This window comes from Triturus cristatus, chromosome 8 (genome assembly GCF_964204655.1).
Source record: "Triturus cristatus chromosome 8, aTriCri1.1, whole genome shotgun sequence".
Taxonomy (NCBI): domain Eukaryota; kingdom Metazoa; phylum Chordata; class Amphibia; order Caudata; family Salamandridae; genus Triturus; species Triturus cristatus.
In genome coordinates, this window is record NC_140591.1 from 170,813,125 (window position 1) to 170,839,100 (window position 25,976).

General features: G+C 46.0%; 1 protein-coding gene across 3 annotated transcripts in view; it reads left to right on the top strand.

Moving 5' to 3' along the window:
* BRWD1 (bromodomain and WD repeat domain containing 1) overlaps positions 1-25,976 on the top strand; it is a 2,304,433-nt gene that overhangs the window by 1,434,022 nt on the left and 844,435 nt on the right. For all 3 annotated transcript variants that reach the window (XM_085621250.1, XM_085621251.1, XM_085621252.1), the window contains exon 24: positions 14,216-14,332. In XM_085621250.1, coding sequence (XP_085477376.1) covers positions 14,216-14,332 — 117 coding nt within the window. The remainder of the gene's footprint in view (positions 1-14,215; positions 14,333-25,976) is intronic.

The window sequence follows — 25,976 nt, forward strand, 5'->3', positions numbered from 1 at the left end:
GTAAGGAATCTATCACTAACTAATGTCTTTTACAGATCTATCGTTACACAAGTATTAACTTGTGCTTCCGTGAGGAAAGCAATGTCCATTCCCTCACTGATTAATGTATCAGCAGTATTAGTAGCATGTTGAGCTGCCATCTACCGGTGCCGAGCATGCAAGATAGAGGGCAGGGATTGACTCCAGCAGATTGTAGAGTCTGAATGGTGGTGAAATGAGCAGGAGGTCTGGGCGAGTCTGTAATTACAGAGGTTCTATTTATGCCCACTATTACTAGAATTGTACAGGGAGGATTGTGAACCATGACTCGGGTCTTGGCTGCTAATCTACTGCTGACGAGCATGCAAGATAGAGGACTGAAATGAGCAGAAATCACAAGATCTCTGGGCCAGCTCACAGATTTGAGCAAAACCCTTCCTGGCTGCTGCTGTCCAGACAGTTGCAAAGACCTGACTCTTCCAGAAGCTGTACATCCTCCTAACGTCTGTGAGGACCATCCAATGCTTCAACAGCCTTGCAGCGTCTCCCTTGGGGTGGAAGGAGCCATCCCCCCCGCAGGCACCATCCGCATCTGCGCATTCCACTGTGTTGCTTGTCATCAGGCCTACCAAGGGAGCAGCACTTCAGGAGGAGTTCTTCTTGGCTATAGGAGGTCAGTTCTGTGTCCCTGCCGAGTTTGGAGATGCCAGGCCCTTCAGTATCCGCCCAGCACCGTGGGTAGCAGAGCATTTGTTGCAGACAAAGCTTGTTGAGTGTCCAGCCCTGGCACCACCAGAGATGACCTGCCGTCGAAGGACTTCGGTATCAACATGGCCTGCACCGAGATCGGTCCTGCTGTCCTTTTTTCTCACCCTCTCCATGTCACTCAAATAAAGTGAGAGCGTCCAATGCAGGCAAACTCCCCAACAAAACAGCTCTGCAACCTAGACCCCCAGCCCGAGTTCACGTAAACCGATGGTGTCTCCTTGCCCCTGAGACCCTCAAAAGCTGAGTCCCGCTTAGGGTTCTGTAAATTGTCCCCAAATCCCCACTTGCAGCCTTTCTTTTTACAGGTACCTTTCCATTGACTTTTTACAGGTACCTTTCCATTGACTTTTACAGGTGCCAATCAATCAATCAGTCAAGGGGTTTGTTAAGCGCGACTACTCACCCGTAAGGGTCTCAAGGCGCTGGGGGGGCGGTCCAGGTTCCAGTCCATCAAAAGGGGGGTGAGGGGGAGGGTGGGGGGGGGGGTGGGCTCCCAATATGGTATTTTTGGTGCGAGGGACTGCGGCGTAGGAGAGCTGGTCTGATCGTAGGGTCCTTTGGGGGGGTGGAATTTGAGATGGCTGTTCAGGTATGCTGGTCTGGTGTCGTGGTGGGCCTTGTGAGCGTGGATGAGCATCTTGAAGGTGACTCTAGCTTCGATGGGAAGCCAGTGGAGTGTGCACAGGTGCTGGGAGATGTGACAGTGTCTTGGCAGGTTGAGGACCAGTCTAGCGGTGGCGTTTTGGATGTTCTGTAGCTTGAGGGTGAGGTTTTTGTTTATTCCGGCATAGAGTGCGTTGCCGTAGTCGAGTGTGCTGGTGACCAGGGCTTTGTGTTCGAGGGGGATCCATTTGAAGGTCTTACGTAGGAGGCGGAGGGTGTGGAAGCAGGAGGAAGAGACGGAGTTGATCTGGCGGCCCATTTTGAGCTCTGAGTCCAGGATGATTCCCTGGTTGCGTGTGTGGTCCGTGGGGGTGGGCAGGCTTCCGAGGGCGGGGGGCCACCAGGTGTTGTTCCAAGCATCGGGGTTTGGGCCCATGATGAGTATTTCCGTTTTGTTGGTGTTTAGTTGTAGCCAGCTGTTTTTCATCCATTTGGCGACGGCTTCCATGCCTTCTCGAAAGTTGTGTCTGGCGGTGTTGGGTTTGTTAGATAGGGAGAGGATGAGTTTGGTGTCGTCTGCGTATGACACAATGTTGAGTCCGTAGGTTCGGACAATGGGGGCGAGCGGAGCCATGTAGACGTTAAAGAGCGTAGGGCTGAGGGAGGATCCCTGGGGGACTCCGCAGGGGGTTGGTGTGGGGCCCAAGAGGAAAGGGGGAAGTCTGACCCGCTGCATTCTGCCGGAGAGGAAGGAGGGGATCCAGTCGAGGGCCTTGTCTTGGATCCCTGCATCGTGGAGTCTATGCATTAGGGTGCGGTGAGAGACTGTGTTGAATGCTGCTGAGAGGTCGAAGAGGATAAGGGCTGCTGTTTCTCCTTTGTCCAGTAGGGTGCGGATGTCGTCTGTTGAGGCGAGGAGGGCGGTTTCCGTACTGTGGTTTTTTCTGAAGCCGGATTGGGAGGAGTCGAGGATGTTGTGCTCTTCGATGAATGTGGCAAGTTGGCTGTTGATGGCTTTCTCAACGACATTCGAAGGGGAACGGGAGCAGGGAGATGGGTCTGTATTTGTTTAGGTCGGTGGGGTCCGCCGAGGGTTTCTTTAGGATGTGGTTGATCTCTGCATGTTTCCAGTCGTCAGGGAATGAGGTGGTTGCCAGGGAGCGGTTGATGGTGTCGGCGGCTCTGTTGAAAATGTGGTGCTTGTCGCAGAGGTCTTGTGAGGGAGGGATGTCTGTGGACTCGCTGGTGGGTTCGGCAGACTCCTTGATGTTGAAGAGTTCTTTGCTGTTGTGTGCATGAGTGGAGATTCTGTCTTCAATCGCTTTTTTTCCTCGTTTTTCTGATGAGTTGGTGGCGGGCGTTGGTGGCGGCTCTGAAGTTGTTGTGGGCTTCTGTGGATTTGGTGTTCCTCCAGGCATTTTCAAGGCGGCGGCAAGTATGTCTGGACTCTCGAAGTTCGGTGGTAAACCATCCATCTTTCTTGGTGTGGGTGTTGTTGTTTTTCTTGAAGGGGGCTATGGTGTTGGCGCTGTCGGAGATCCATCTGTGCAGGGTTCGGGCTACGGTGTAGGGGGTCGTCGTTTTCCACGATGGTTGGGGTGGAGGTGCTGAGTGATGAGGTTAGCTGGTCGTCGGTGATTCTGGTCCAGTTTCTTCGTGGGAGCAGGTGCTGGTGTCTGTGTATGGTGGGTGTTCTGAAGGTGAAGTGGACGCATCGATGGTCAGTCCATGGGAGTTTGGTGGTGTGGCTGAAGGTGATGGAGTTTCCTGTTGTCAAGAGGGGGTCCAGGGTGTGTCCTGCTGAGTGCATGGGTTCAGTCACGATTTGGCGGAGTCCAATGTTGTGGAGGTTGTCCAGGAGGGATGTGGTGCTGGGGTCCAGTTGGTTGCCGTGGTTGAAGTTGAGATCTCCCTGTAGGGTGTAGTTGGTGGACGCGATGACATGCGGGGAGATGATGTCCGTGATGGAGTTTGCAAAAAGTCCGCGGGGTCCAGGAGGTCGGTAGATGAGGGTTCCTCGCAGTGGGAGGAGCTACATAATTGCTCACATCAGTTAAAATAGCCAGACATTTAAGTTTATAACTGGTGCATTCTAGAAGCTACAGGCCTTTCTGAGCATGCTCAGGCTCAGTGCTGAAGGAGTTAACTATAGATGCTGACTCAGGCGTAATAGAGAAGCAGGCAACAGCGAAGACAGGGAAGCACATGGCAAGCACATGGCTAACTAAAATGGACGCCACAAAGAAAATGGTGTCAGCTCATACTAACGGCGATCTCTGCTAGTTTTCACACTACCACAAATAGAGCAATTGGGAATATTAATTTAAGCCCTGTAAACCAATAAGGGTCATCTGTATTATTTGCATTTTTTTCCCTTACATTGACACGACTACATAAAAAGCCAGCTTCCTACAACTGTGAAGATGGGACTATACTCCTCTCTGAATTGTATAATCCCCTAACCTAACCAGAGAGGCTGATGAACAAAACAGGAACCTCTATCCTAAACATGTACCTAGACTGCCTTCATCTTCTGGGAGTGGCCACTCAAGGCACATACAAGAGATAGATGAGGAGGGTGTAAAGCTTGCAAGACTTGCCAAAAAAGTAGCCCTGGAAGCAGAATCCTGGCTATAGAAAGAGAGAGGGCTGAGATGGGTTTAGAACCCATGATTGGTGGCAGCAACAAAGTAAATAGTGAAAGAGAGCAAACCTTTCACTCCAAAATCCCCAAATAAATGGTCCCCAAATTTGTTGAGGGTGATGACATTGCAAAGTAGTTTACAGCCTTAGAGATGGCTTTTAAAATGAGAAAGTTAAACCAGATCTACTGGGGCTCTCTACTGTGTGAGTTATTCCCTGGGAAGTGCAGGATTAGATTCCTGACACTTGATGAGGAAGAAGCGGAGTCATATGATCACATAGACAGCACTCTAATGGAGGGCTTTGAACTCACCCCTGAAGAGTACAGGGTCAAGTTCAGGGAGACTCGCTAAACCTAGAGTTAGTCCTGGGTAGAATTTGTTGACTTCTCAGTCAAAAGACTAGGTGGCTGATAGAAAGACATTAATGTGGAAGATTATGATGGGCTCTATAATTTAATAATGAAGGAGCATCTGTTAAGTAATTGTACATCTGAAAAACTGCATCACTACTTAGTGGACTTGGGGTTATTCTCTTCTCAGGAGTTGGGGAAGAAGGCTGACCATTGGGCTAAAACAAAGGTGTCCAGAAAGACCTAGGGTGGAGGTGACCAAAAGAAAGCTGGTGAACGCTACCCTGTCCCTGCAGCCGCTCCCCCTCCCTATTAAATAAAATGTGTGACACAAAGGGGAAAACACCAAGGAGTCTTCTTAAGTTCCCTCAAAACCTGTTCAGGAGGGTGGGCCCAGAGACACTTCCCAATCCAAGGGTGGGTACCAAGGTAAAAACAGGGAAATAGAATGGTCTTCAAACTGGTGGAGCACCCTCAGGGGTTGCTTGTCTCCAGATGGGATCATTGGTGTGCCCAGGTCAGAGAGCACACTGAAGCAATTTTAGTTTGAGGTTGGGGTGGATATGGCTACCCGAGCTGACTGGCCCAGTAACCTGGAGAAATACAGACTTAAGCCACTCATTAATTGGGTTGAAGTAGAAGCACTGAGGGATACAGGTGCAAGTGTCACCATGGTGACTGTAAAACTGATATCCCCAGAACAGTTGTTAAATGACAGACCTATCCAGTAATCAATTCTGATAACATTGCCAAGGGTCATCCCATGGGGACCTTTGAGTGGTGATGGGTTACTGGCCAAAAGATGGTGGTAGTGTCTTCTGCCATACCATGTTGATGGGATGCTAGGGAATTATCTGGAGACCTCGGCAGGGGTCAAGGTAGAGATCAGAGTCCATGCAGCAATGCTGGGAATACCTGAATGAGTGTGTGTAAAAAAAGAGCACACAGCTAAGCCCAGGGTGAAAAAGAGGTCTTGGAGCCTGGAATAATGGTCCAAACCTCCAAGAGAAAAGGCAGGAATGTTAGGAAACCAACTTCCAATCAGACAGATGCTTAGGTTCCCTCTCCCCAGGGAGAAGACCTGTCAGCCCTTGAGGGAACTGAGCCTCAGGAATTTTGGCCTTACACGGCAGAGCTCCTAGGACCATGGGCAACCTCTAGGTAAGATCTATGCCTGGGACAAAAACATGTCCCACTTGAGAACAGCTAGCTGTGGCACTGGAAAAGAATGATGTTCGTGGTTCCCACAGGACCTATTTGAAGGAGAGTGGTTGTGCCTCGGATGTACAGGAAGTTTCTACCCACTTTAGTCCCTAACATCCTGTTAGCTGGGCATCTTGCCAGACTAAAACTTGGAGTTGGTTGGTTGCCCACTTCTACTGGCCAAATGTGTCCCAGAAAGTGAAGGAGTTCTGCACCTTCTGTGTCTGTTCAGCCAGTGGCAATACAGGTTTCAATCTAAAGATCCCTTAATTCCACTTCCAGTGGGTTGGGGTTCCCTTTGAAAGGGTAGGGGTCGACATTGTTGGCCCCTTTGACCCTCAAGCAGCTTCAGATTTATTCTGGCGGTAATGAATCATGCCACCAGGTATCCTGAGGCGATTACCCATAGGACTATCACTGCTCCTTCAGTTGCCAGGGGACTCATAAGTATGTTTACCATAGTGGACGTCCCTAAGGAGGTGGTTTCCGACAGAAGTAGTAGCTTCCTTTCTGCTTACCTGAAACCAATATGGGCTGTGTGTGGGGTGACGTACACGTTCACCACCCCAATTCACCCACAAACAAATGACCTTGTTGAAAGGTTTAAAAGAACAAGAAAGGCATGAATATGGGACTCCCTGAAAAGCTCAGATGGAGATGGGCTGTTATGTTACAATGCCTGCTTTTTGCCTACAGAGAGGTGCCACAGAAGGGAGTGCGCCTTAGTCCCTTTTAACTTCTGTTTGGCCATGCTGTTAGAGTTCCTCCAAGTATGGTGAGGGAAGGCTTGGAGAAGCCTCTCAAAGAACCTAAACTTGACACTGAGGACTATGCACGGGGCTATTGTTCAAGTATTGCTGAGTACATGGAAAAAACAAACCACAACCTTAAGACAAGCCAAGAGCTCCAGAAGCAATGGTTTGGCCAAACGGCTTAACTTGTTGAGCTTCAGCCAGTGCAAACGGTATGGGCTTTGGAGCCTATGGCACCTAGGGCCTTCCAGTACAAATGGAATGTGCCCTACCCTTTGAAAGAAATGGGGAGGTCATCTCTTTGGTGGATCTAGGCACTCCCAGGTGCCCTAACAGGGTCATCCATGTGAACCTCCTGAAACACGTTCATGACAGGGCTGATGTGACCATGCTCATGGTCACTGATAAGGATCAGGGAGATGAAGGTGAACCTCTCCCTGGCCTCCTCTCTAACAACTCTAAAGATAGTTTTTGTCAGACACCCTCGCTGCCCAACAGCAAGCTGGACTGCAGCGGTCTCAGTTAAGTCACAAAGACAAATGCTCACCTTATTCCAAGAGCAGACCAACTCATTGACATGATGGGGGTAGCAAAGTTTCTCAGTACCTGTCACTAACATAAGGGTACTGGCAAATTGGTCTAACCCCAGGAGCCAGAGAAAAATCCGCGTTCTTAAACCCCCGATGGACCTTACCAATTTACTGTGATGCCATTTGGTCTAAAAAGTGCCCCTGCAACCTTCCAGAGGCTGGTGAGGAAAGTCCTGCTGGGCTGGAGTCTTTTAGTGTCGCTTATCTTGGATATTGCTGTCTGTAGCTCCACTCCAGCAAAATGGCTAGTGAATTTAGCATATGAAAGCCAGAGGCTTCAAAAACTCTGCCGCCTTTGATTTGTGACCACGGCTTCCCCCCTAGACCTGGGGAATGCCACCTCCTGCCCTGAGACCCATTTGGCACCAGAGCAAGCGGGAAATTGGATAGTCAGTAGGCATATAACACCTACAGTCTAGATAGACCCCTAAGGTTGGCTACCTGAAGTGGACAGCCATGGAAGGGTCTCACCATCTTGCCTTTGGTGAAACTAGAGTTGTCGGTCAGAGTTATGCCCATTCCCCACAGGAAGTGGCCATATAGGGGGTGTAGGCACCCTGGTTCTAGGTAGTTCATTGGCTACTCCTCTAAAACGCCCCTAATTGAGTATTTAGGGGTCCCTAAACCCCCCCCACACACACACACACACCAGAGTGAGGGATTTGACTACCTGAGAACAAACAGAAGGACAAAGAAGAGCTGTCACTGCGAGAACTGAGGACCTGCACTGAACTTGGAGTCAAACCCTGCCTGGCTGCTGGTCCCTCGACAATTGTGAAGACCCAACTCGTCCAAAAGCTGTGCATCCTCCCCAACACTTGGAGGACTGCACTTCGCCAACCATTTAGCATCTACTTTGGAATGGAGGAGCCATCCCCCTGCATCTGTCCGGTTCACCATGTTGCTGGCCATTGTGGCCACCGAGGGAGAACCACTTCAGGAGGAGGTCTTCGTGACTTTAGGATGTCAGCCCTATCTCTCAGCTGAGTTTCGAGAGTATAGACCTTCCAGGAGCCCCCCTTCACAAATACCCTGTGTTCCAGGGCACTTGCATCAGCCAAGGCTTGTTTGTTGTCCAACCCTGACACCACTGCCTTGGAAGCCTTCCTGCATGTCGAGTGACTTTAGGACAGACTAGATCCACGACCAGAGTAGCCCTGCTGTTGTGTTTTCCTTCCTGCTGTAGAACCGACCGACAACCGTTCGAGCTTCAAACCCCAGTGGCCAGCCAACCAAGACCCTCTGCACCTGAGCTCCTCAGCCCAGGGCGGTGACTCCTGACTGTGTCCCCTTGGCCTAGGGTCCTCACGACCTAAACCCCCCTTTGGGTTTACCCGCACATGTCCCAAGTCCTTCTTTGCAGCCTTTGTTTTACAGACTATAACGGTGTAGTGCTCAAGGCTACCAACCCGACCAGCACCACTGCACCCAGACATCCTAGGGCAGGTAAACTAAAACTGCTCTTGGTACTTTGGGCCTTGGCTCCCTGGCACCTTAAGTCCTAAAGGGCACCTCTAAGATTTGACTGCAAGTATATGTTTGATGTGTATGTTTTTCCTCATATAGGATAACATTACTGCGTTCAAGGCTCAAAACTTATTTGAGCATTTTTACTGTTTCTTGTAAAATTGATTGCAGTGATAATACTTGATTCCGAAGATCTCTGTGTCTAAATTCATGTAAAAATCTTGGATTTCTTAGAGTCTGTTTCTCATTTATTGACTCTACATATACCACCGATGCCTAACACTTTCCACTGATAAGCCTAAGCTGCTCGACCCCACTTACAAATAGAGCACTCAGGATTATTAAAGTAAGCCCTATACCAATAAGGGTCTTCTGGACTTTTTGCATAGTGTGCTCTTACACTGGCACTACTACATAAGAAGACAGCTTCCTACAAGTTGTGTAGCCTTAATGGGTAGGGCTGACGCATTGTTTAGGCAGGCAGGCTGGCACGGGGAGCAGAGATGGGAAACCGGTTAGCAAACTGGTTTCCCGAAGGGGCGTGTAGCCCTGAGGTAGCCACACACCAAGGGTGGACTAAGGAGGACTGAACACAGAGAGAAAGAGAGGCCTCGACAGCTTGGGAGGGGCAGAATGGTGCACTAGGTGGGTGGGAACCTGGTAGCCCATTGGCTACCAACCATATCCTGCTCTTGGGGCATTTTTCGAGCAAAATAGCGGCATCCTGGCACCCAGTCTTCAGGTCTCAACTCACCTGAAAGGAGGACCAAAGGAGGACTGCCCTGCCCTGCTGCACCAAGGGACCAACAAAAAGAGACTGCACCATCGAAGACTGCACCTACTGGCTAGTGAAGAGAGGGACTGTGCCTGCTGTGTTCTGCCCAAGGAGAAGTTCTCTAAAACCCTAGTCAAGCCAAGGGACTCCAATGGCCAACCTACTGGCCTCCATCTCGCAGCACAGGGACACAACAGCTGAAGAAGCTTGCTGGGATAAGTTGGTAGCCTTAAGTCTTCAAGCCACTACCATTGCCGCCGTGCAGCACAAGTGCCTACAACCGGACGCACAGAGTTGCACCAGAGTTCCCTGAGCCCGGGAGTGCTGTCAGAGAACTGCTGGGACCCTCAGAAGGAAAGTTATCAACCCAGAATGTATTGGTCTTTTATGGTAACCCCGGGCGAATGGTAGTCCAGTGGCGACTGGACTTCGGCCAGATCGGAAAGGACCTCGTGGGACATCAACCCTACAATCAGGAACCCACAACTTAATGGACCGAGGAGTGCCTGCAGGAAAACCCATGTCGACCACATCACAGCATTCGGAGAGCATTTTCAGCATCATCCATCCCTTGCATCAGGACCCCTCGATAGGAATCCATTGCACCACAGATAAAATGTCTGGAGCTTCTGAAGGACTGCTTCTTCTGTGAAGGTAATTGATCCTAAGGACGTGGTCCCCCCTGACTAGCTCCCTGCTGGAGTCGGTCGCCCCAAGTCATTCTACTGGACCGCATTGACTCTTAACCAAGTTTTCCTTGGAAAAAGTTTTTAAGTGTTAAATTTGTTGAATTTGCCAAGGCTTGTTCGTGGTTGAGTAAAAATGCTTTGATTGATTAATCCTTTTAAAATCTATAGCTCCATAACCCTCCTCTTTTGTTACTCACTCACTCATGCATGCCTGTAGTAAACATAAGAAAGACCCAGAGAAAATGTTTACAATATATTTATTGAAACTATGTTAGTTTATTATGAAGCAAATGTGCTGATATCATTAGGCAGATGCAACTAAACAAAGTAATTAACATTACTTGCATGGTGTATAGGACAAACATCCCAAACATGGCAAATTATCTATCTGGCTAAATCTATCCGTACTGTGTGAGCACAAGGATATTTATGTGATTGGCCTCAAACCCCTTACCTAGAATATGTAGTCAGGTTGTCCACATTATGATTTTAAACTCAGTTTACACGGGACTGGATGCAGGCACTGCTTTTGTTGCAGGACAGTCCTCTATACTGGAATCCTCCTCTCTGTGCCCCAAAGGAAACAGGACACAGTTTATATGATAAGAACTACTGTGTTGGAAGATGCTTCTGTGCAACCATGCTATGTCTAAACATTGGGTACTGTTGCTGTACGAACAGAGAAAACAGTACAGAATGTAGTTATGTATTCTGAACAACCGTGTACAAGATGTGCAGACTGAATCCCAAGAAGAGTTCCTGAATAACAAGCAAGATGTACAGCGTATTCCTAGAATAATGTTGTGAAAACAACTGCATTGTATGAGGCTATTCAGAGCAGAGTCAGCCTAAAACATCTAAGACTCAAAACTAATGGAGAACCAAAGTGCAGCCAGAATGAAAATCACTACACCCCCCTCCATGGTCGCATAAGAAACGTAGCTACTAATAAAATAATAAAAAATCACAAGCTGGGCAAATTTAATGCCTTGCTGTTATGTATAATCAAAATGATAAGATCCAAATTTATATGAAAATACAGTCTATTTTCATAAATTGGTGTCAGATTTCCTGAGTGTCATATCGATTTCTTCTTGAATTGTTTTGGTACTGTATAAAAGCTTTACACTAGTTCCTCTGTGTAAGTCTTGCTGCTCAGTACCACATTTACCCCGGATTAAGCATAGGGTTTAACAGAAGAATCTTATAGGTCCTAAAGGGGGTGGTATGTGTGTTACAATGTGAGGTTCACAACCACACCATATAATAAAACCAATTTCCTCACAAAGACCATCTCTCCTTGCTCCTTCAGGAAGCGTTGGCCCTTCTGTCCAAGGGGATCTATCGAGAGGGTGACGGCATCAGAAGTAGGCCGTGGTTGCTATTCCCACTACTTTCTGCTGCTCAAAAAGGACAGACCTGTGCCTTCCCATCTTCTTCCTTAAGAAACAAGTTAAAGATGCTCACATTAGCTCAGGTCCTAACTGCTCTGGACCCTGGAGACTGGATGGTAGTGTTGGACTTACGGGACGAGTATTTTCACATTCCTATCCTGTCTGCCCACAGACGTTTCCTGCAGTTCACCTTCAGACTACAGCTAACCTTCTGCACTTGCTGAGGTTCACTGTCAATGTGCCGAAGTCACACCTGACTCCCTCTGAAATGCTCCCTTTCAGTGGAGCTGTTCTGGATACAGTGCAATTTCCGGACTATCTTCCCAAGGGTTTTGGTGAGACTGACTCTGAAGCTGCTGGGCCACATGGCCTAGTGCATCCTGCTTTTGACGCATGCCTGTTTGTGTATGTGGGCTCTACAGTGGGACCTGAAGTTCCAGGGAGCGCTGTATCAGGGGAATCTCTTTCACATGGTCCAAATCTCGCAAGGAACTGCTACAGATATGCAGTGGTGGCTGATGGACCGCGATTGGGTCAGTGGCCGACCCCTCTCCCTTCCCCAACCAGATGTGACAGTAGTGACAGATGCATCACTACTTTAAGGGGTGGGGTGGCCATCTGGGAGAGGTGGATATCAAAGGCTCTGGTCTCTGGCAGAATCTGAGCTCCACATCAATCTATTGGAGCTCTGAGTGATCTGGCTGGCATTGAAAGCTGTTCTACCTGCCAACATGGTTAAATAGGTTCCTTAAAGGTGTACGACACGTTTCGCCAAGCTCCCTTTGTGCCTTAATTGAACCTTAATTTGGATCTTACATTCTTACAGTGCACTGCATTTGCTCTTCTCCATTCTTGCCCTCTTAAGCTCCTCATTATCAATATGACTTTTCTGGTGGCAGTTACATCTGTCCATCGAGTCAGTGAGCTATGGGCACTGTCCTCTCAGCTTCCCTACAGCTCCTTTTTCCCCAGAAAGAATGGGTCCTTCGGACTTGAGCAGCCTTCTTGCCGAAGGTAGTTACCCCGTTCCAAGTAGGCCAGTCTATCACCTTCCCTACCTTTTACGGTCTGCCTCATCCCCTTAGAGAAGAGGAGAGAGAGTCCGCTGACTGGACCCAAAAGGAGCACTGTCTTTTTACGCTGACAGCACAAAACCCTTCCGGGTGGACGATCATCTCTTCATGGGGTTTGTCTGGGCCAAGAAAAGGAAGGCAGTGGAGAATCGGAATATCTCCTGATGGATCGTACTCTGCATTAAAATCTGCTACACATTGGCCAAGAAGCAACCCTCATATGGTTTGCATGCTCATTCTACCAGAGCAAAGGCAGTGACCACTGCATTAGCGTGCCGAGGTCTGGTCCTAGACATCTGCCAGGCAGCAACGTGGGCATCACTGCACATGTTCACCAAATACTTCTGCCTGGACAGTCAGGTCCTTTGGGATGAGCACTTTCCCCGTTCTGTCCTGCAGGGCTTTCTGGTTTAAATCATGTTCGCAGACTCACCTTCAGGAATGTATTTCTTAGCTATCTATTCCAAGTTAAGGAATATGCGACTAGAAGTCTCTATCAGATGAAAAGGGGGTCCTGCTCACACAAAGTTTCTGGATTCAGTCTGGCACCTTGGGAAAATTCTAAGTTAAGAAATATGTGGCTAAGTTTAGCCTCTACCAGATAAACCGTTCCTGAAGGTTGGTAGCTTGCTTCTTATGGCCCTACAATGACCTCGAAAGACATGATAATGGCAGAGAATCAATGGCAAACACTGTCATGACAAAATCTCTCAGATAGGAAAGTCAATCTTCTTCTTTGGTACCTGGAGTAAAGTAAAAGCACTAGAGTTGATTGAGTACTTAAGACTTTGTGCATTAGACAAGGGGATTTAAAACTCCATTGATGTCTTGATAAGCTTCTGAGACATATATTTTCGTACTTGTAACCTTACCGTATGGTGAAACTCTGGGTTCTCTGTAGACTGGAGTATTAGTATCAACTCTAAATACAAGCAGTTACTGTATTCTCTGCTTAAATACCTCAGGCTGCAAACATCTTAGAATGTAGTTAAGGAAGAATAAATGGAAGGCACTTGCACAAGCCCAAAATCAGGCTAAGGAGACACGTTTATCAAGGACTGAAAGAAAGATCTTTAACCATTACAATGCTCAATTTCACCTTTCCTTAAGAGAAAAACAGGGCTGTTGTGAGCTACACCAACGCTGCTTCTGACCCCCCATCAACAGAACTGTTTTATTGTCATTCAGGTTCAGAAAATTCATACACAGCCACTGTTGAGTGCCAATGAAACAGTAATTTAGTTTGTTCTAAGGAACTAGGGGCATGATGATAAACTGAACCATCAATTGAATTGCATGCTTGCATTTTTCACTGCATAACCGCGTGCAATGTAACTCTTTAGGCCAAATGTCTAACTTAAACGCTGAGTGCCATAGACAATGAAGACTTCTGGGAGACACCAATCTAACTAGCAACGATATTAAAGCGAAAGAGTGAGAATGGTAAAAAAGTGAGTTCTAAAGAAAGGACACAAACCACGTTTTCATAGTTCTTGTGCTACTTCCTCTTTAAGTCTTGCAAGTCTTGAGTATTCCGCTGTATCAAACCATGTTTAAATTATTTCAATTCTGAGGAAATATGACTAAAAGTATATTTTTGTTATATGTGTGCTTTATACATGCCAATTAACATTAATAGTAAATAACAAATAGATACATGTGTGTCTTGAAAGATGGCTTTTGAACAGTCATAGTTGGCTCCATATAGGTGCTTTAGCATTTTTATTTATATCTCTTAGGTTAAGCAGCTACCTTATGGTAAAGCATATTGACTTCTCTATCCATGTTTACATTTTGTTGCTTAATTGCCCTGGTAAATTGTAGAACATTTGTTTCATCCAGCAAATATTAATGTGTGGTCAACAGTATTGCAAACTAGAAGTTTTTTTTAAATGTAACTAGTTCTTTTAATTATTTGAACATAAAGAGAAATGCCACGGAACAGTCAGAAAATCAAGAAGTGTCCAGTGCTTGGCAGCCTTCTGCGTGGATAACTGATACAATGCCTCGAAAGTCTCCATTTGTTCCTCAGATGGGCGATGAGGTAAGACATAATTATACTGCTACATATAACTATGCTTTCCTGTTTTCTGTTTCAACCTAGAACACATGTAAAAGCTTGCCAAAAGGGATATAGCCATTATTAGCATAAACAGATAAACACCAATTTTTTGCACTTCCACACAATAAACACCCACCCAAAGAAAATTAGGGATGCGGAATTTGCTGTCGCAGGGAAAAGTAACTGAAATTTCAGGTAATTACACGAAATGCAAATATGGTATTTAGCACTATATTTTCATATGAGGCTGCATTTTTGCACAAAACAAAACCATGAAAAATATAAGAACCGCGACTGTCAGCCACTCGCAGTCTAGCCATTCAGTTTATTCTTAACCTGTATGTGAGGAAAAGAGGTGTATTAAATGGTGTGGTTGTGCGTCCTCACAGTGTAATACACTTATCAGCCACTTTAGGCCCAGTAGGTTCACTCCTTAAAACCAGTCAGCTCATTCCTGGGTAGGTGTGAAACTTACCAGCAAGGCTTAAACAGAGAAACAAATGTTACGCGTTTGTACAGCTCCAAAACAATTGAAGATGAAAATCAACACAGCACTCAAATATGATACTAGTTTTTAAAAATAGGTAGTATTTTTATTAGATTTTAGACTCTAGAACAAAAATTATCCACCCTAGGTTTCTGGAGATTTAGATTTTACAAGCAATAATAAATCAGTGCAATTTCTCTCAGCAGTGAGCAACGCTTGGCAAAGTCAATTAATTGGACACTTAAAACATACACAAAAATAGTGGCAATGCCAAGGTGATCAGGTGTAAGAAAAACACATTTAGGAACATAGAGTATTATTCCTGGACCTAGACAACATACAAAATACAATACAATATAATATAAATGCAGCCTGTCAGATTCAACATAAACGACAGATACATTTTTTGTTTTATTTTTAATATTATTTATTAGTAGTTTATATTCTTTATGTAGAGCACTGAATGTCTGTACCAATTCAGAAATTCAAATTTTCTAGACAATGTCTGACATTTACACTTTCAGAATTCTATTTCCTAATACGTGTCTTATCACTGTGCTATCCTGTTATTTCTAGTTTTCACAGTGTTTACTAAAATCCAAAATATATACAAATTCTTTATTCATTAAGTAGAGAAAAACATTTACAAAATAGAAACGACATTCAATAATAGCATGGCTTTAAATTTTGTTAGATCATACGCGCGTTTTGGCTTGAGCCTTCATCAGGAAGCTATGTATATGGTTCAGTCAGAACCTAAACAGGGTGCAAATAACCAAAATACAAATCAGTGTTGTACAACGGTCCTATATACATAATTTAGCCCCCATACAGTGGGGGGTCATTTACAATACTTTTTTATAAATTCACCTAACCATTAAAAACTACTTGTCGTAATATGGTACAATTATATTAAAAAAACTAACCATTAAGCCCATAAGGGTTTGTGACAATTAATCTGTCACCCAATAACCATCACCATGTGTAAACTCAATTAAAAAATCAAAAGACAAACCTCTCAAATTTATGTTTACCTCTATAGAATTCCAATGTAATAAAAAAAAAATAGAATAAAAGAAAAGAGCAACAATCAAAAGAGGAGAAAAGTGACAAGATATGTCTCCACTAACAGTACTCATTGTGGAATAAATAGATGGATGTCAAATGGGCAAATTTGTTACCTGATTAAAAATGTAGGGTGCTCTGACATCTAAATAGAGCAAACAGGTGTGACCCCACTGCCAGCGTGTTTATAATAAAAACTGCCAAAAAAGAAGAAAAGACAAAGATACTAATATGATGACTACGCTAACTGGTAATTTCAATGGGGACCCACATGAGACATATTTACCTTTATTTGTGGTAATGAACAGTGAATATGACCAGAGTTGGTAATGGTATAAATTTAGAGGAGAGGTGATTTTCCACAAGCGAATGCCCGGTACGTCCTCAGGGGTGAACCTATCAAAGTTCTACAGCAAAATGAAAAAAGGAGTGTCATACGGTGAGATCCTCACAATAAGGGCACCTAATGCATATAATCATATTGACTAAGTTGCCTGTTTAAACCTACAAATTGTTTATTAAATATTTATACGGGCTATGATGTTATTCGGGAATAGAAAAATGTGCTTATTGCCCGATCTCTAGAGACCTGAGTTTAGGGTTTATATAAGTTTTCAGTTTAACGGTATATTTATACTCGTCTAGCTAGTTCGTGAAGTACCCTGAAAAGAGGGTGAAGATATGTTTTAAGTGGACTAATGACTCATCCAATCTAGAAAACATTCTAACTTCTCCAGTGGTCAGCAAGGGTTACCTGATGTTCATTAAGCCTCCGGCATGAATATAAGATGTATGTAGACCTCTGTGGGACGGACAGCATTTAGATCGAATTCACTATGAGTCAAAAAGATTTCCCTGTTGTCATACTCAGTCAGTATCGGGGTGCTAACATGATAAAATTACTACTGGCGGCGCCCACTTACCCGTTAAGCAAATGATAAATAGTGTCAAAGTAAGTGATAAAGCTGGATGGCAAGTAATTGTAAGAGACCTAAAATGAAACAGATATACCATTTGTACCCCTGTTCAAATGTCGAAAAACTATAAAACAAGTGAGGCTGTGCTAACAGCTGCTCACGGGCCGATAAGCAATGCTTGGCTAATGGCGGCTTACCTTCTGACGAAAGCAGTCCGGGCGTGAATGGAGGAGGTCTGCCTCTTCCAGGTCACAGGGCTAAAGAGAGTACGCTACTTTTACTTGTCTCCATCTGATTCTATAGCAGATGCTGAAGGTGAACACCTGGGCTTTTAAATACCCGTCATGTAGAAAGTCGCACGCAAGCGGGTGGAAGGGTTCCTTGCGTACACCGGAAGTTAAAGGTGAATTGGGGCGGACCACACCTACCCTCAAAAATGTCAAGTACTGTTCATGAATATGGCGGCCATCTTATTATGGGTCCTCCCGAGAGGAAATACCCGTTCTTAACATTAGACCTTGATTTCCATATGTATTGGAGACCATGAATATCTTATTAAATGCATCTAGTTTTGTGAAAGACACGGAAGGATTGTCAAAACCTACCATAACAGGGAGATCGGCATCTATTTATATGAATGTATAGTGCAAAATTCAACTAATTATAAGTAAAACATCTGTGATTGTCAACAAAGCCTTGTTGACTAGTGTTTGCCCAGCTAATAGGTCTGTATGAACCCAAAAATGTTTTGTAAGGCTAGGGACCAAGAAAAATATATATATGCCAACAATGCCGTGTTGGCTGGATTTGCGTCTGTTCCCCCAGTTATACATTATTTATCCACAGTTATATTTTAATACTTGGTCCCATGGGATTTCATTATTCATCCCGTTCTGATAAGTATTCAATAAAAAAATCCAATATACCTCTCTGCACTTGCGTACATTTGTACTTATAGTGCCTGAGGCAATTCCAAGATTAACCAGCGTATATCATCCGCAGTGTGCTTTGCTTCCATATAGTGTTTCACTAGAGGAGCTTGAGTTTTCTGTGTGCGGATAGCAGACCGATGTTCGGTGAGTCTGGTAGATGACATACGTGCTGTCTCACCCACGTAGCCTTTATTGCATGGGCATAGCAATAAGTAGATTACATTAGTTGTTCTACAGTTAGTTAAGGTCTTAAGCTGTAAATTGACCTTATTAAAGGAAAATTGTTTGGTTTCAATCGCGAACTCACATGCCACACAAGAAAGGCACCTAAAGTTTCCTGTAGGTATTGCGAGTCCAGTAATGGAAGTTTGTATTGAATTAGTTGATTTATTCTGCAGACGGGAACGTACAATAAGATCTTTAAGTTCTTATTTTTTCTGTAAGCCTACAAAGGTTTAGGTAGTATGCTGTCTTTAGGTCTAGTTGCATTTAAGGTATGCCAATTAGAGTTGATTATATGGCACATCTTTGCATTCATGGTCAAATGTCAGGTGACCAATACCAACCTAGGGTTGGTTTCTTTCAATTGGGGTGTTAATAGATGTTGTCTATCAAAAAATCGGGCCCGTTTGTACGAGTATCGTATCAGACGTTTAGGATATCCACGCGCTAGAAATTTGATTTTAATCTCTTATGCCCGAATATCGAAATCTTGTACATTGGTACAGTTCCTGCGTAATCGCAGGAACTGTCCAAATGGGATACTGGTCTTCTGTGTCTCGGGTGATAGCTTTCAAAGTGGAGCAAAGTGTTGCAGGCTGTAGGCCTAACATATAAGTCTACCTCTAGATGGTCTTCTCTGTTTTGGATAAGTATAACCGAAAACTCCACTTTGTTGTTGCTAAAATTAGCTGTGAAAAAGATATTATCATTACATAAATTGAGCCAAATGTCAGAAGCTCTTCCGGATCTGCTGTCCAAATAAAGGTGATCACACATCCCAAGCTGTACACAATTTGGGAAATGGTATAGAACAAACAAATGCGGTTGGTGCGCCCATGATACACACACCCTGCCACCTAGGGTGAAATGGCCAGAACCGGAAGATCTCCAGATCAGCAAACCAATCAAAAAACAGTATCGAAGCACTCCCAGAAAACCAATGATTCATTTATAAACTCAAAGACAAAGTACTGAAGAATTCCAAGATTAGTTGATTGTTTTTATTCTTTTATTGTGATTGTAAATGTCCAGTTTTTTAAAGCGCAATCAATTACCCGAAGGTGTGAAGGCGCTGGGGGCCGTCGGGAGGATTAAGCAAGCTATTGCCCAGAGTCACATAGTGCTGGGCTGATCTGCCGCCGGTGCCGGGGATTGAACCGTGAGCACCCTGGTTTCTGGAGTCGCCCTGGCTGCTGCGCCACACCTCTTCCACAGCTCCTGCGTCAAAAACTAAATATCCAATGCACACAGGCAGCAACATGTTTCGTCATCGTAACTTTTTCAAGGCTGCAAAAGGATACATGTAACATCTTACATATATGTTTATGATGACACAGGGATGAAAAGTTTGACCGAATAGTTCCCCTACCCATATGCAGTGTGGATTCAAAATAGTAGATCAGTAAAATTGCATAATAGTTGATGAGTGATTAGAAAGCCAGTGATATCTATCAAACAACAGGGTGGTGAAGCAGGGAAAATATTATAGACGAGTGGTGAGAACACCTATGCGAAAGCGAGATTCTAAGTCATACCTATCGCCAAAAGTAGAAATAGAGAGGATATCAGAGACTAAACCAAACACTAATCTCTATCTTACGCACCCTGTGTCCAGGTACCATTTGCTAGGGACTCACAAGTAAGTTAGTTATTTCCAATTTGGTATAGCCAATTTGACATTCACATTGTGTTAGGGCATTGAGTTCTGGTTAGCAGGCCTAGTTGCACTCAGAGTAAAAAAAACAGCAGCATCAGTCAAAAAACTTGGGGATGACCATTCTAAAAGAGGCATTTCCATACTCTATACTTGTGTGTGTATCTGATAGAAACGTCTAGCCGCAGATTCCTCAGAATATCCCCAGGCACCAGACTGGATCCGGAAATGTTTTTCAGCAGTACACCTGTTCCGGTGTTGGAAGCTGGCTTTTTATGTGGTAGTGCCAGTGTAAGGGCACACCATGCAAAAAGTCCAGACAACCCTTATTGGTTTACAGGGCTTACTTTAATAATCCCAAGCACTCTATTTGTGGTAGTGTAGTCGATCAGCTTAGGCTTGTCATAGAGGAGTTCAAGTATTTATTGTACACACAGAGGTAATAAATATCACACACTTGAGAAGAAATCCGAGACCAATTTAGAAAAATTGCACATATTTTTATATAATTTTAGACACCAAGATCGTCGGAATCAGGTAAGTACTTTTGGACGTATGGATTTTACAAGTCAACAGTAAAATAGTCAAATAATAGTTTTTGAGATATGAGCCTCGAACCTGGTAATATTATCCTATGAGAGGCAAGACCTAGACTCCAAACATATACTTGTAGTCGAAGTTCGGGGTGCCCTTTGTTACCCAAGAGACCAGGGGGCCAAGGTCAATGAACCACCAGCAGTTTTAGTTTGCTTGACCTGGCATGTCCAGGTGCAGAGGTGCTGGACGGGTTGATAGCCTCGAGCTCTATGCTGTTGAAAGCAATGGGCACCTGGAAAACAGGCTGCAAGGGGGGGACGTGTGAGACAAGTCAGGCAGGATCAAAGGGGGTCTGCTCGTGAGGGTCTCTAGAACAAGGGGGTGCAGTCAGCTGTTGTGAAACCCTGGTAATGGGGCCCGGTGCAGTGGTGTTTGGCCAGCTGGCCACTCGCATTGGATGCTCTCACAGTTCTTGGTTTGACCTATAGAGGGAAGAAAACAAGACATCAGAGCCACTGTGTGTGAGCATATACTGTCCCAAAGCCCCTTGTCGTTTAAGTCAACTTTGGCGGTGGTGTCTGGGCTGGACTCTAACAAGCCTTGGTTACTGCAAGTGTACCGGCACCCTAAGTTTTTGGTGCAAGGGGGCCCTTGGAGAGTGTAGCATCTCGAAAATTGGCAGAGAGATGAGGCTGACCTCCTGGAACCATGAAAAACCTCCTCTTGGCATGATGCTCCCTCAGTGGACCTGATGGTCAGGAAAACGATGTACCGGACAAGTGCCTGCAGATGCATGGGGATGGCTCCTCCACCCCAAGGGAGATGCTGAGTGGTTATTGAAGTGCTGAACAGTCCTCCAAAGTTTTTGGGAGGAGGTGCAGCTTTTGTACGAGTTGGTCTTTGTGATGGTCGAGGTGCCAGAAGCCCAGCAGGGTTGGGCACCAATTATTGGAGCTGGTCCAAATTGTTTGTGATGTTGTCTCTACTTAATCGTCCTTTGGTTCCTAGGTAGACAAATCTGAGTTCCTGGTGACAGAGGTACACCTCAATACTGAATGTAGTGCTGTTTAGTGGAGTATAGTGCAGTAGCAAATGGGCTACTTACATCTGGTGAGACTACACTGCCTATATGGCCACTTCCTGTAAGGAGTGAACATATCCTAGTTTCTCCAATCCAAGATCATGAAGCCCTTTCTTGGCTGTCCACTTCAGGTGTCCCTCCTTAGGGGTGTGCCTAGCCTGTAAGCGTGATACGCCTACAGACTTTATAATTTCCCACCTGCTCTGGTGCCAAAGGGACCTCAGGACGGGGGTGGTGTTCTCCAGGGCTGGCAAAAGCAAAGGTTACATATTAAATGCTGCAGAAGCTTTGAAGCCTCTGGCTTTGATATGCTAAATCACTATCCAACCCACCGGGGGAGGTGTGAACACCTTCCTCCGGAGCAGGCATTGTTGCTGGCCTTTCAGAGCTTGTGTTCAAAAACTTATCTGTGGTGGCAGGCTGGATGATACCATTCATCCAGCACACCAGAGGACTAGTAGGTTTTCAGGGGGCACCTCTAAGATGCGTTCTGGGTCCATGTCACAATAAATCTGATACTGGCATTAGTATAGACTTATTGAGATGAGTTTGATACCACACACCATTATTTTCAGAGCAGCCATTATGTAGCTGGGTAACTCGTAATGACCAGTGCCCAGTACATACCTTTAAATGGCTACCTGATCCTTTGCAGTGCCATAGTAATGGTAATAGGCATCACAGGGGCATATCTGCTCATGCTATGCCCTCACATGTATTATAAAGCACCCTGCCTTAGGCCTGTAAGGCCTGCTGTGGTGGTGACTTGCATGTAAGACCTGCAGTGTGTTTGGACATTGCACACAGGGATATGCAATTTCATGTATTCAGAAGGGTTTGCACCCTTTCACGCATCCTGCAGTGGCAGTCTGCATGCAGTATTTGTGGGGGTCCCGTTGGGTGGCATAGTACATGCTGCAGCCTGTAGGGAGCTTCTTTAGTACCCATTCCCTGGGTACCATATGTACCATTTACCAGGGACTTTCAAGGCTGCTAAAGTCCTTGCCAATTGGGTTACAATTGAAAACATATGAACAGTTTTTAGGGCAAGAGCTCTGGCACTGGGACCTGTTTAGCAGTAACCCAGTGCACATCTAGCCAACACCATCTGTACCAGTGGGTAAAAAGTGGGGGAGACCATGTCAAAAAGGGTACTTTCCTACAGGAACTGCGAAAGATCTGCAGTGGTAGGTGATGAACCGCAATTGGGTCAGTGACAGACCTGTTTCCCTTCCCCATCCAGAGCTAACTGTAGAGACAGATGTTACTTCTGGGATGGGGCGGCCATCTGGGAGAAGTAGAGATGAGAGGACTCTGGTCTCTGGTTGAGTCTAGGGTCCACATAAACCTGTTGGAGTTTCAGGCGATCCACTTGGCAGTGAGTGCCTTTCTTCCTTTGATCAAGGGAAAGCTGGTGCAGTTGTTCACGGACAACTCCAACGCCATGTGGTACTGCTACAATCAGTGTGGGGTGGGGACGAGGCCCCTTTGTCAAGAGGCTCTGCATCTCTGGACATTGCTAGAACGCATGGGCATTTCCCTGTTAGTTCAATACCTGGCGGGGTCTCTGAACACTAGGACAGACAAACACAGCCGAAGATGCCTAGCGGATCACAATTGGCGTCTCTCTCTGGAGGTGTTGCAAGGTCTCTTTCAAGAGTGGGGAGAGCTGTTGACAGATCTGTCTGCCACCTCTAAAAACTGACAATGTCCACAATTTTGCGCAAAGGACTTTTCAAGGCAGCTATCGCTCAGAGACGCTTTTTGCCTATACCGCTCCTGCCCTGAGTTCTTAAAAAGATTAGGAATGACTGCGCCCAAATTAATCTTGTGGCTCCAGATTAGGTATGGTCTGGATATCCGGAGTTGCTGAGTATGAGCATTGGTCCCCCGATCAGTCTACTTCTGTAGAAAAGTGCCCCTTTTTGCATGGTTACCCCCACTTTTTGCCTGATTTGTAGTGCACTTTGACTGAAGGTGCATTGGGTCCCTGCTAATCAGGTTCACAGTGCCTGTGTTCTTTCCCAAAACCGTACCTTTGTTTCCACAATTGGCACACCTCTGCCACACATACAAGTCCCTTGTAAAACGTACTGCTGGGACCAACGGTATTGTTACTAGAGAGAGTCTCTAAGGGCTGCAGCATGTATTATGCCACCCTCTGAGACTCCTCGCCAAACACACACAAACTGCCATTACAGACTGTGTGTTTTGTTGCAGCTAAAACTGAAAAGTCCACATGACACACATCCCTGTGTGCCTTGCCTACAAACCACTGCCTGTGGCATAGGTAAGTCACCCCTGTAGCAGGCCTTGCAGCCCTAAGGCAGGTTGCACTATACCACAGGTGAGGGCATAGCTGCTTGAGCAATATGCCCCTACAGTGTCTAAGTCCATTCTTGGACATTGTAAGTGCAGTAAACCATATCATGTACATGGGCTGGGAGTTTGTCATTACGAACTCCACAGCTACACAATGGCTTTACTGAATGCTTGGAAGTTTGTAATCAAACTTCTCAGCATAACAAACCCACACTGATTCCAGTGCTGAATTCATTGTAAAAATGCACTCAGAGGGCATTTTAGAGATGCCCCCTGAAATGCGACCAACTCTCTGGTGTGCAGATGACTGGTCTGCACCATCCTGACACTTCCAGACATGTTTCTGACCCCCCTGAGGTGGGAGCATTGTGCTCTTGTGGGTCAGAAACAAAGCCTGCTTGGGGTGTAGGTGCGTCTTACCTACCCCCAAGCAGGAAAATAATTCAGGGCAGTGAGACACAAAGGCTTCCTGCCCTTTGTTATGCTAGCAAGGGCCTCTCCAGCTAGTGGAGATGCCTGCCCCCATGACCAAGCCCCACTTTTGGCAGCAAGGTTAGTGGGAAAATTAGTAAGCAGGAGAGGTGTGTCCCCTCTCAGCCAGGACCACCCCTAAGGTGTTGTGAGCTGAAGTGACCCCCCTCCTTAGAAAATCCTCTATGTTGGATGGAAGGATTTTAGCCAATATGATTAGGGGATGCCCTCCTCCCCAAAGAGAGGGGACATACAAAGGGTGGAGTAACCCTAAAGGTAAGTAGCCCATTGACTAATACATGCCAGTACCTGTAGCACCCCTAAATTGAGTATTTAGGGGCACCCCTGAACCTTGATCCTCAGATTCCTGGCAAGCTAAAGAAGGACCAAAAAACCGTGCAGCAGTAATTTGGCCCCAAAACTGCCAGCCTGTGTGCAGCCCTCACAGAAACCTGCTTGAAGAAGCAACTTGTCCTGCAGGCCCAGTGACCTCCACACAAAGGGAGGACTGCCTGCCTCCCCTAAAGACCAAGAACTCCCTAGGCCAGTGGCCTTGTACACAGAGAAACCAACACCAAGAACTCCTTTGCCTTCTGGTTCCGTGAGTCCTGCCCACTCTGCACCCAACACCCATGGCCCAAGTCTGAGTGGGCCATGGATCCAGTGATGTCTTCCCAGCAATCCTGACCTCAAAACCATTGGTTGCGTACCACTCCTGGACTCCATGAAGACACCTGCAGCCTCATCATGAAGGGTCACCGTGATCTGTGATGATTTCCTGATGCCTAAAGGCACCCCTGCAGCCTCAGCCCCCGACATTGGTGAGTCCAGCCGACAGTGCCCAGGCGTCCACCGACATCCCATCTTACCTAACCCAACCGTTGGTCTCCTTCATCCAGTCTCCTGGTCCGAAACTGCAGCCTCTTTGTGAAACAGAGCTCCCCAATCCACTTGCATTGGGCGCCAGACGCTGACTTTGCACTCTGCACCCTCACGCCCCTGTGCCGCTGGTGGTGCATGTTTTGTGCTGCTTTGTGGCCCCCTCCTGTGTTTGCTTAAACCCCTGGCTCATGTGCCCTGAAACCGCAGGTACTTACCTGCAAACCTTGCAACTCCAATCACCCCCAGCCTGCGTAGATTAACATTGGGCTCCGGGCACCACCTTTGACCTCTGCACCTGTCTGCTCCTGTGCCGCTGATTGTGCAGATTTGGTGTCCACTTGAACGTTATTCTGTGTTGGTTTAAACCCCTGAAGACTGGGAATGTAAGATGTTTACTTACCTGTTAATGTGCATAACTATTTTCCTCCCATAGTATTACATTGTATTTCTTGCTATTTGCTCTAGGTGTCTATTTTCTTCAGTGCTAAGTATTGCTACTGTTGATTGACACCACAAAGTATTTCTAATACTACTGTAAAGCATTCTAATTGCTATTTGCAACACAGTTCTACACTGTACCTAAAAGTATTGTTTCGAGGCATATGAGCTGTAGATTGTACACTGTGCATAGATCGCCATCTGGTGTTGGGCTCGGATGTTTGCATGTTGTTTTTGTCTTCGAAGAAGTCTTGTAGTCACGAGACTGGTGACTCCTCCTTCGGTGGACAATGCGCATGGGCATCCACTCCATCAGTAGATTGTTTTTTTCCGCCATCGGGTTCGGATGATGCCTTTCTGCGCTCCGGGTCGGTGTCGTTATCGAACCCCCTTTCGACGCGCAATCACAGCTAACCGACTGTATTGTCTCGATCGGGTGCCTTCGACGCGCACCCTCGACAACTTTCTGTTACACTTCAGCATCTACGGTCTTCGACGCGGGCCGTTGGGCCTATCCGCGCCAGTGAAGACTGACGTCGATGGAACGGACTCCATTTAAAAAATGTCCACAGTGTGGTGCTAAGTTCCCACATTCGGACCTCCATCCTGTCTGCAATC